Source organism: Dermacentor albipictus, chromosome 3, assembly GCF_038994185.2.
Source record: "Dermacentor albipictus isolate Rhodes 1998 colony chromosome 3, USDA_Dalb.pri_finalv2, whole genome shotgun sequence".
Classification (NCBI taxonomy): domain Eukaryota; kingdom Metazoa; phylum Arthropoda; class Arachnida; order Ixodida; family Ixodidae; genus Dermacentor; species Dermacentor albipictus.
Window position 1 is genome coordinate 189,449,566 of NC_091823.1, and position 12,141 is coordinate 189,461,706.

Here is a 12,141-nt window from a genome sequence, read left to right on the forward strand (position 1 = left end):
CGCTACGCATAAGTTCTGTCGAAAGGTACTTGTGGATAGTTGTTTTGTGCTAGCGTTGCTTTTAAGGTCATTTAGGCGGTGGATATAGTCGTTGTCTTCACTGCAGATTTTTCTTATTCGCTTGGCTTGTAGGACAAAAATTCCATGCTTGCAGTGTCGTGAGTGATGACTGTTGCAGTCTAAATAGTGCTGGCTATTTCCCGCCTTCCATGCATCTTTCTTTAATTTCACAGAACGTGTCTCACCAAGACAGCCGGCATTCAGAATAACGTCGTCGTTCTCACTTTCTGGTTTTAAGAGCCTTGGAAGGTCTGCATCAGGAATGTCAATGTCACAAATTACTCCAGCGATAGTGGTACCATCCGCTGGGACAATGAATCGAACGCTTATGTTGACCAGCTGCGATATCCGCTGTAGAGGGCTCAGCGCACTTATGGCGATCACGTTGATAGCTAAGATGTTTTTCCGTGTGTTTAGACTCACATCCTTGATCTCGTTTAGTACAGTGTTCTCAAGAAACAAGGACAGTGCTTGCCTGTTGAGGCGCAGATTGCCACTCGAGCTCTGTGGCACAGACAGGATGGTATGAGGACATCGTTGAGGCGCAGTTATTGCGGCAAATGAACTTCACACCGAAGACGCATTGACCATCCTTCACTTGGCTTTGCAGTGCAAGACAGGTTCAAAACCTTCTTGCAATGACTCATCAGCTGATGTGGAGTACACCTCAATGTCCTCACTGTCGCTAGATGTATTTCCTTGCTTCCTCGAAGCGATTCCCGCTGATGATCCGGACGGGACCTCGAGAGGTACCACATCCATCACCGCGAGATGTGGGGCGGCAGACTCTACAACAGACCTGAACAGTCCACAAAAGCAGAGAGACGGGCTGGTTGTGTTCCATAGAAGAAGCACTTCGTCGTCCTCATGTAGAGGAGAAAGCTAATATAGTGACTGTAAGAAGCAGAATTTCTATTTAGGGACTGTTATGTTTTAGCAATTTTGACCATAATTAGGCTTAATAATAACTGCAGGAAGCTTGCATGTCCGTAACAACCCGCTGTGGTTACTATTGTGTTGGGCTGCTAGGCACAAGGTCGCGGGATTAAATCGGCGGCCACGGCGGCCGCGTTTCAATGTGGGCGAAATGCGAAAACACCCGTATGCTTAGATTTAGGTGCACGTTAAAGAACCCCAGGGGGTCGAAATTAAGTAGTGCGTCACTACGGCGTGCCTCATAATCAGATCGTGGTTTTGCCACGTAAAACACAATAATTTTTTATTGTACGTAAGATATCCTAATTATGTGAACTGCATGCATCCGTTTAGCATCCAAAGCGGACAAATTTGCTACAATTTACAGCTTCCTTAATTTGTCACAACGGTTTCGCAAAAGTCCTACTGACATATTAATGGCATATACTTGAGAACGGTGCCTAATACATCAGTTATGTCCGCTGTAGATGTATTATTCGGTTATATTTAGAGAACTGATGTCATTTTGTATTGCTGAGTTAAAGCCGTAAAACTTAATCTCTTTGAATGAAATTTTGCGATCTTCAGGAACAATGAAAAAAACTGGCGAGAAAAATGAAGATTTCGATTCCTACTATCACTATATTGAAACTGTTTCATTTTAATGCAACAATCTTCATCACATTCGGCGCAGAGGTTGCCACCGATTTGTTTGTTTTTGTCAATTTCTTTGACTTTATGTGGTCTGGTAGTAAACGCAGGTTAGAAGAAAAATCAAGGACGCCGACCAAAAACAGGTGCTGTCAATAATTATTAGATGCTTATGCTTTGATACGGGAGTCTTCTTCACAAACGCAAAGTACGCAGAACAGCGGGCATAAGTACATTATAGTACCCGATCAAGCCATCTTCGTACGCAGGAAGTAGATTGCTGTCTTATTCAGCGTTTTTCATGTAGTGTGGACAGCGAGGGACTCGCTTGCATGTCACATCTTGATTAATGCCGCGAATTCGGCGTGTTGGTACATATTTGAAAAGGCAGCAGCGCCACAAGCACGGACGGAGACGAGCGCTGAACGCATGCAGACCGAATGTTCCCGAGACGGCGATGCGTGAAACGGTCGCGTACCGGCCGGGTGTCGATGCCGTTTCACGCGTCGCCGTCTGCTGTCCGCCTCCGTACAGCGCTCGTCTCCGTCCATGTTTATTGCGCTGCTGCTTTTAACGCGATAGCGTTAAGGAGCTCGTGTAGCAGAAAAGCCGGTGTCGGGGTCAGTGGCGTTGGCCATGAGCGATAAATCCCAGAAGGCACTTCATAAAAAGCATCGTGCAAGATGGGCTGGTTCTCGAACCAGGGTCTCCGGAGTGTGAGACGGAGACGCTACCACTCAGCCACGAGTTCGTTCCTTCAAAACGGGACAAAATCTCCTCTAGTGAATGCGGTGTTGATTTAGAAACGTGCCGTAGAAAGTTATACTGCTGTGTATATCGGTAATTATGACCATCTAACTTACATAAGTCGCGGTTTCACGAGTAGCGAAGTACGTTTTCGCTAAATTTCCTCTGCGCACACGCAGTCATCTTTCGGCAAACGCAGAAGACCACCTCCTCGCAATGTACGGCGGTGCCCCGACACGTGGCGCGCCACTCGCCCCATTACCGGGTCCGCCCTCATAGCGCGTCTGGGCCCGACTATCTCTGCCGATCGCGACGTTTGGCTGGCGTAGCGCGTTTGAGTAGGCGGTGCGAACGGGGTGCGATAACGCTATCGCGTTCCACTCTTGAAGGCGAAGCTTAAGAGTCGTCCAATTTCTTTAAATGTCACATGGGCTCCAATTTAGGCGCATGCCTATTACCCGAACTAATAAACAGTACATAAATTGCCAGTTATAGCGTCCGTGCATTTCTCACCAACTGTTTCCGGTTCTATTTCATCTATTATCAACATCTATGTTGCGCACTGTTTCGTCATGCTGGGAAACCGAGATATGTTGATGTAAACGAGCAAATTATTTTTATGATCCGAACAGCTTCTATCATTCTTCAAACTCCTTGCTTACGACAACGCCTAAGCAGTCACGCCCTTGACCGCGATGCTGCCGCTCAAATGGGTTTCAGATTTGCACAGAGCTGAGTGGACAGAGCTGCGCACGGCTCCGTCCATTCCATAGACTATTGACCCGACGCCATGTCCAAGCTGCATGACAACATAACTGACCCAGAACGGTTTTCGGGTCACTGTCATTTATGTGTATTCAGATATGGCCGTACTGCTGAACAGTGCATGGGCTGTTGTCAGGCTGTCCTTTGTCTTCAGTCTTGGCGTTCCCTGGCGTATGTAATGCGAAAAAAAATGCTACAGAACACAATAAAAATAAGCTTCAATCCAATGCCTTGTTTTATGTACCTTCACCTGAATTTAATCCGTGATTTCTTATGTACCCTGATTTTAGTGTAGCCAAGTGACCGGACTTGGTTTACTTTAGTGTACATATGTGGCTGAAATATGTGATGCTGAGTACCTTACTTGGCTCCCAGTTTTAGTGTAGTATGAGTGCACGGCTTATTTCGGGTATAAGCGCAGTTCCCAAGAAGTGAACGAACGCTAACTTTAACATTGCTGACGTCTGGAAAGTCCGGAGAACTATTGCAAATGGAAGTGCAGGATATTATTGCGTCACATTCAGATCGCACACTCGACAGCACTTCTCGACTTTGTGTCCAATAAATATTATGTGTGATATTCATGAACGCGAATATTATGGATAAAAAACGTCACTGCGCACGCAAACCGTCGATTTTACAACTGCATATGGTAGTGACAACATATTTATGCTTTTACGACTAGCCTATACCTTGCGTTGTCATATGCATATTCAACAAGATTTCACTATGTACGACACTCGGTTATCTCATCAATATTGAAAAACATAAGTACCTGTGAGTCGCACCGCGAGCTACTGTAATATACAGCATTTGGAAACACTGGACGGTCTTTCATGTATGGTGCCTGCGACGTTCGCTTCGATTTTCATTAATGCGCTACGGCAGTATACAATCTAGCCAATGAGCTGATGGTACGGCTCGAGGTGCAAGTTCTTTTGCGTTGCCTTTGTCGCAGACAATCAGTTTTTCTTCATTTTTTTTTTTGTGTGTCTTGTGGTCAACACATCGGAGTGGTCGCAGCATTAATTCTCGGCGTTGTCTTCGCGCAGTTTAAACGAGCTCCGATGAACGGTGCGAAGAGCAAGCGAGGCGGTCACTCGCCCATCGACCATTTCTTCCGTGACCGGGCTGTCTTCATCACCGGAGGAACTGGCTTTCTGGGCAAGGTGAGCTTTGTTTTCTTACACCCCAGTCAAACCTCTTGGCCTGATAGTACACGCCCGTTAACAAAGAGAAAGAAGCACAAACCGGGTGTTTGTGCGGCGACTGTCTCTAGTTATTGAAGATGTAGGGTTCGAGTCACAACGGTATACTTTGATGGCCTAGGTTTCTCACAGGGGCTGCGGGATACGGGGCGTCGTGGAGTCGGGTGCCACACAGAGGGTCACGCTCTAGCCTACGCCACCGGTGCGTATCGAAACGGGTAGCTGGACTTAGCTCCCAGGACGTCACACGAAGGCTAAGCTGGCACAGGCCGTCGTCCGATCCTTCTTGACAAGAGTTGCTTCCTTGCTGATTAGTACGAGGAAGGAAGGTTGGAGCAACGTAACGGTGGATTTGCTTACATCGGAGAAACGGACTCAGATACAGGTAAAGAGAGTCATACTTGCAGGACTTACCAGTACAGCACATGTTACATTGTGGCACGCAGCTGCATCGTTCTCAGAGCACGCTACATTCTGGCAGAGCAGGCTAAATCCTTTATTTTTTATTTTTTTTAATTTAAAAATACTGCGATCTTGTACACAAGATCATAGCAGGTGGGTAACATTGTGTTAAGATACAAAATTACAGACACAAAGACAACAAAATTGCACATAGAAATTCAACAAGGGAATACAGCGACAAGGTCAATTAACAACAATCAATTCAAATGCTCTTGGAATGAATGTAATTATGTCTGTCTGACAACATCATCCGTGAGGTTATTCCAATCAGTGATGGTCCTTGGAAAAAAGGAACATTTAAAACAATTAACTCGCGGATTTAATGGTATTATAGAAAGAGAATGGCGATTTCTAATTTGGTACCCCGAGGAATAGATAAGGATATTGGAGGTGTCAACTTTGAAATTATTATGAATTAATTGAGAGAAAAACTTTAAGCGACATATGCGATTTCTGTTAGGAATATAGGGTAAACCACTTTTTTTGAGGAGGTCACTGACTGATGCTCGCCCGTAAGTGTTATAGATAAACCTTACTGCTTTCTTTTGGATTCTTTCAAGTTTATTTATGTTTACCTTTGTAAAAGGGTCCCAGATAATGACTGCATATTCTAAGATTGGTCTAATAATACTGTTGTAGGCAAGGAGGCGTGTACCAGGGGTTGCTAGCTTAAGCGAGCGTCGTAAGAAAAAAGCTTTCGGAGAGCGTTTGCTGAAACATAGTCGACATGCCTGGTCCAAGAAAGATTATCAGAGATCCATAAACCTACATACTTATATTCTGTGGCTTCATGAAGAAAATTATTATTAGCAGTGTAGTAATATAGAAGAGGGATCTTCTTAAGTGTTATTCTCATAAATACGGCTTTATCAAAGTTAATTGACATTTGCCGCTTCTCACACCAAGAAACTATTTTTGCAAAATCATTATTCAGCCTAATTTGATCATCAGTCGAACTTATTTTCTTATACAGCACGCAGCCGTCCGCATATAACTTAACACGTGCTGAAAGGTTTTTAACAATATCATTAATAAACATTAAAAACAGTAGGGGGCCGAGGACGGATCCCTGGGGAACACCAGAATCGACATGAACATAATTGGAGCAAGTTTTATGCAGTTCGACGAACTGACGGCGATCAGATAGGTACGATTGTATCCATGTTAATATCTGTTTATTAGTTATAATAAAACTGAGTTTATGAAGCAGTTTCTTGTGCGAAACCTTATCGAAAGCTTTTAGAAAGTCCATAAAGATAACATCAGTTTGTTTTTCTTTGTTGATTGCAGTTGCAAAATCATGGATTGTTTCGACCAGCTGAGTGCATGTGGAATACCCTCGTCTGAAACCGTGTTGAACAGCTGCCAGTACATTATGCTCGTCGAGGAAATTAGTTAGATGCTTATGAATGATGTGTTCCAATAATTTGCACGTTGTTGAAGTTAATGAGTTGTGTTCATATAGGAGGTTGTGGCCAAGTACTGCACCAGGGTGGCCAATCCTGCTCTGGTGAGGGAGTGCGTTACCGGTTCTGGTCACCGGGATCAGGCCACAGTCCAGGCCTGTTTGTGCAATTTTATCAGCACGCGGTTTTTTTTTTAACCGGTGGAAAATTGCCGGCACCGGGATTCGAACCACGGACCTCTTGCACGCGAGGCGGGTGTTCTACCTCTACGCCACCGCTGCAAGCTTTCACAATAGGTAGCGAGGCACTGGAAGTCGTAAGGGAATACATCTACTTAGGGCAGGTAGTGACGGCGGATCCGGATCATGAGACGGAATTAATCAGAAGAATAAGAATGGGCTGGGGTGCGTTTGGCAGGCATTCTCAGATCATGAACAGCAGGTTGCCATTATCCCTCAAGAGAAAAGTATATAATAGCTGTCTTACCAGTACTCACCTACGGGGCAGAAACCTGGAGGCTTACGAAAAGGGTTCTACTCAAATTGAGGACGAAGCAACGAGCTATGGAAAGAAGAATGATAGATGTAACGTTAAGGGATAAGAAAAGAGCAGATTGGGTGAGGGAACAAACGCGAGTTAATGACATCTTAGTGGAAATCAACAAAAAGAAATGGGCATGGGCAGGACATGTAATGAGGAGGGAAGATAACCGATGGTCATTAAGGGTTACGGACTGGATCCCAAGGGAAGGGAAGCGTAGTAGGGGGCGGCAGAAAGTTAGGTGGGCGGATGAGATTAAGTTTGCAGGCACGGCATGGCCACAATTAGTACATGACCGGGGTTGTTGAAGTATGGGAGAGGCCTTTGCCCTGCAGTGGGCGTAACCAGGCTGATGATGATGATGATGAAGAAGTTAATGAAATAGGGCGATAATTTTCAATACACGTCTTCTCTCCACTTTTGTGCAAAGGCTTAATTCTAGCAGTTTTCCAATCACACGGTAGAACACCTTCTTTCAATGATCGAGTGAATAGGACGCACAAATACTTTGAACACCACTCTGCATACTGTTTAAGGAAGGCATTTGGAATTTCATCTGGTCCAGGTGATTTCTTAATATCCAGTTTTAACAATAGATTAAAAACACCCTGTTCAGAAATTATAACATCAGGCATGAAAGGAAGGGACATGCTAAAGGGTGGGAGACGCCCGTCATCTTTCGTGAAAACTTAAAGGTGTTATTAAATGCTGCTGAAACCTGGACATTGTCACTTATATGTTATCCATTTATAATAAATGCATCGGTAGAACGAAAAACTGGTGCAAGTGACCGCCAAAACTTTTCAGGTGCAGTTTTTATAAAAGCCGGGAGTTGCTTATTGTAGAAGTTTTCTTTATCTTTCAGAATGCACTGTTTTACTTTCTCCGAAACTTCATGAATTTTTGCCTCTAAAAAGGCTGAGCTTGATTTTTTTCACTCTTTTCTTTAATCGCTTTAGCTTGCGCTGCAATTGCAAAGTTTCTCGCGTAATCCAGGGATTGTTATTGTATGACTTCTTGCATATCACTGGTAGAAAACGCTGAATGCAGTCATGAACAATGTTTTTGAAAACAAGCCACAGGTCATCCACGCTACAAGTGCTGTGCAGAAAACTATAAGAATGAAAATCTAAAATATCAATAATCGATTCATTGTCAGCACGGGCAAAATTCGGAAAGTGTCGAGTATCACCCTTTCGGTCCAATAATATGTCTTCTATTACCAAGATTACAGCTTGATGATCAGAAATGCCGGCCACTACATTACATGAAAGTTTTTCTTTGATATTGCCTCGTACCAAGAATAAATCCAGTATTGATGAAGAATCTTGTTGGATTCTAGTAGGGTTCTTCACAATTTATAAGAGATCGAAATAAACATGATATCAAGCTGAGCATCTCCTACAGCGTGCGGAGATTCAACAGAAAAAGTAGCCCAGTTTATGTTTGGTAAGTTAAAATCTCCAGCTAAAATTAACTTATCGTCTGGTTTCGTGTAGCAATAAAGATATTTCTTAACTTCATCTGAGACAGCGACAGAGGAACCGGGAGGCCTATAGATAGCACCAAGGATATATCGGAAATTGTTAGCATATACTTTACAAAAGACAGCTTCAACTGTAGCAACATCAGGCAGTTTTAAAATCTGAAATGTGCTTTTGAGCAGTATAGCCACTCCGCCACCTCTTCTGTCGCGGTCTTTCCGAAAGACTTTATAGTTTCTTGGTACAAATTCGGAATCAAATATTTCTTCATCTAACCATGTCTCTGTTAGCACAGCTATGTCCGGATTATGCGTTAACAGCATACCTTCCAGATGGGAGACTTTGTTTACTACGCTACAATTAATACTAATTATTGTTAATGTCTTCCTATCTTCCTTTAGTGGTCATTTCTTTCTTTCAGAAATTTTGTAGCGAGTATTGTTCGCCGAGTCCCAAGCAAACATCATACCATCTACACACAGCTTGTTAAAAAAAAGCTTGACCCTAGCTCCGTTCGATCTCTCTTCCGCAGAGCTTTCCCATAACTTCTTTCTAATATTTCGAACGGCGAAAGAAAAGTCTTCCGTGATCGAAAATTCCGTTCCCTTGAGCTTATAGCAAGCTTTTAGGATGGAATGTTTTTCGCGGTAGTCTAAAAACCTAATGATTACTGGGTGACCATTCTTGCTCTTTCTTCCAAGCCTGTGGCATCTCTCTATGCCTTTAACAGTAACATCTAGTTTTTCTTGGAACACCGTCTCGTTCACCTTCGCGATAAGAGATTCAGCAGTTTCATCGCTCTCTTCTTTTATTCCGAAAATAATCAAGTTATTCCTCCGGCTTCTGTTTTCCAGTTCATCAACCTTGTCTTGCAGGTATGTCACTTTATCTTCCAGCTCAGTCGTTGTTGATTTTAACTCGCAAATTCGCTCTTTTACTTCATTTAAGGACGCCAACTGAACCTCTAACAACTTCATCTTTTCGTTCAGTCCTGCGATATCTGCTTCAATCTTTCCTTGATTTGTCAAAATGTTGTTGATGGAGGCTGTGATATTACTCTGGCCCGAAAGAATCATCTCCAACATTTCCTTATCAGTAGGACCTGGATTTGACTCAATGTCGTCACAGCTCAAAAGGCTCTTCCTAAATGAACACACATCCAAAAGTAAGTTTCTTATACTAAGTGGGCAAGGCAGCAGCAGTAGGAAACGGTCATCACTGCGATAACATTTGGCATGTAAGTATGCACTAACCTGCACGACAAAGCAGAATGGGTTGACCATTGTGTCCGATGTGCTGCTGCCGAGCCCACTGATTCCGAAGGCCAGGCTGCTGCTTCTTATACCCGCTGGTGGAAGCCTATGATGCGACGTCACTGATGCCGGCGCAGGCGTAGTAGCCACAATGAGTGGCTGGAAGATGCTGTCTACGGGGCAGTCAATGTCTCGTACAGATGCGTCGATGACCAGGCGCTGCATGGCAGTTCCTTCTTCTGCGCAGATACGCGGTGCTTGCATTCGTAGCAAGGAAGCTAGAACCTGCACGACAAAGCAGAATGGGTTGACCATTGTGTCCGATGTGCTGCTGCCGAGCCCACTCTCACACACCATACTGAGGACGTCTCTTAAGTACCCTCCCTCTTCGCTAGATCACTTGCTAGAGAAACAGTTAATTCCCCAATCGGCCAGAGTGGTAGTCGTGTAGATGTCACTCCACCTCCGAGGAGGAGAATGGGAACACGAAATACCCGTGCCGCCTGTGAGGTGCTCGGGCAATGCGAGAAGCCACATACGCCTTTCTCACTTCCCCTGCGATTACAGGGAGCGGTCACAAACACAAACCGCCACAAGTAATGCCGCTCCGTAAACTTCCCGACCATTTCTTGGCTTAATTAAAGACAAGGAAAACCACAACCAAAATTTCTTTTAGAAACCCGACGTTTCGGAGTCCGGCCGGCTCCTTCCGGGTGGAAGAAGGAGCCTGAATTGACAGGCGCGCACACACTTTTCGTATACCTTGAGCTATAAACACTGGGTAACGTGCTTCTAACGAACGACTGATGTTATCCAGCGTCTTCTGGATGTGGCAGGATTCCAAAAGCAACCGCCGCCGATGGTTGTTTACTCTCCCCAAGACGACAGTGCCGTCGGGGCTAGTACGGTGATCAAAAAGCTCGCAGTGTTCTGCCACAGCAACGCGTTCTCTGTTTAGGTGGCGAAGGTCGTTCTGGTGTTGACGAATTGCTTCCGGGAAGTTTTTAGTCTCGCCAGCATACGACGCTGGGCATTCTGTGCAGACCATCTTGCGCACAATGCCCTGCGCATTTTTGACATAAACGATGTCTTTTCACCGAGGGAGGAAATAGCCAGAGAAGCTTAATTGTGAGCGACCCTTGCCGCTCGCAGCACGCGCGCTAGTATCTCGCTCACGCGGCGCACACATATGGCATCGAGACACGGCCTGTGGTGGTGCGCCGTCTTCCTTTCATTCTCGTTCCGTCGCTGGAGGGCGCGGCGAATATATAGACTAGTGGCTTAGCTCCACTAGTCTATAGAACTGCTTGTTGAAAGAGAAATGCTTGAAAGGCACAGATGCAATAACCAACAGAACTGATTAATAGAAAAGGGAATGCATTCTTAGTGTTGAGTCACGTCGAGCGCACCACGTGTCAGACAGCGCGAAGCGCACAGGCGTACTAGTGAACAGCGAAATGCGAGCCCAACGCAAGTAGGACTGCTATATGGGAGCCGCACTCTCGGCCACAGCCGCCGACCTTACCATGGAGGAATCGAAATGCGGGCGCTTTGCACTTTCGCCCCCATTGTTTGTGCACTACGTGGACGATTGTTCTTCAGTGGTGAAGTCATCTGGGGTAGACAACTTGCTCGCGTACTTGAACTCCATAGAGCCCGGTACACAGTTTACAGTGGAACGTGAAATTCTGGTTCTCTTTTTCTCTTGGATGTCCTCGTGAAAAGGGTGACCGAACCTTTCTTTTTCCACATCAAGAAAACTGACACATATAGGATGGCATCTTCACTTCAATTCTAGTCACCCCACCAGACACAAGTATTGCGTAATATGAAACCTCAATAAGACGGGCGAAATAGTTTGCTCGTCTCCGCACCTCCAAAAGGAAGAAAAGAACACAGTAATCTGTCACCTTAGGAGGAACGGTTGGGTAGATGGACGTTATGAGCGTCCCCTTTGGAACGGGGTGGTTGGTTGCAATTATTTGAGCCTCTCTGACTTTCTTCTTGGCGTTCTTTGTTGCTGTGTTGCCCACCCTACAGGCCGCATACTTGCTGGTAAGCTTCGTAGTTCTTTTCCTCCACTGTGAATCAATGTTTTTCCTGTACAAATACCTCAACACTCGTCCAGCCCATTTACTGTCTTCCATATTCTTCAGTTCTTCTAAGAACTGAGGAACTAGTGAGCCTAATACATTGCTGAATAACGGACATGTCCTCTGCTATAGAGGTCTCCAAGATATGAAGTAATACGGTATAGGATTCCTAATCCATAAGGACATAGCGGGCAACATTGACTAATTCTACAGCATCAATGAGAGCGTAGCTGTAGTAATAATCTAACTTAATAGGATGTATAGATTAATTGTAGTACAAGCCTGCGCTCCAACATCCAGTCACGATGATGAGTAAGTAGATACGTTTTACGAAGATGTTGAATTCGCGATGAGAAAAGTGTGAACTCAATATACTGCAGTAATGGGCGACTTCAATGCAAAAGTGGGGAAAGAACAGGCTGATGACCAACCAACAAGCAATTGGCAACTACGGCGTCGATTCTAGGAACGCTAGAGTAGAGATCGCAGAAGCAGCTTCGAATAATGAACACATTTTCACGAAGCGCAGCCACAGAAAGTGGATCTGGAAAAGCCCT

General features: G+C 44.8%; 1 protein-coding gene across 4 annotated transcripts in view; it reads left to right on the forward strand.

Annotated features, from left to right (window-relative positions):
• LOC135908702 (putative fatty acyl-CoA reductase CG5065) overlaps positions 1–12,141 on the forward strand; it is a 141,968-nt gene that overhangs the window by 52,234 nt on the left and 77,593 nt on the right. For all 4 annotated transcript variants that reach the window (XM_065440566.1, XM_065440565.2, XM_065440563.1 and 1 more), the window contains one exon: positions 4,191–4,307. In XM_065440566.1, coding sequence (XP_065296638.1) covers positions 4,206–4,307 — 102 coding nt within the window. In that variant the 5' untranslated portion in view covers positions 4,191–4,205. Of the gene's footprint in view, positions 1–4,190; positions 4,308–12,141 lie in introns of those variants that run through there.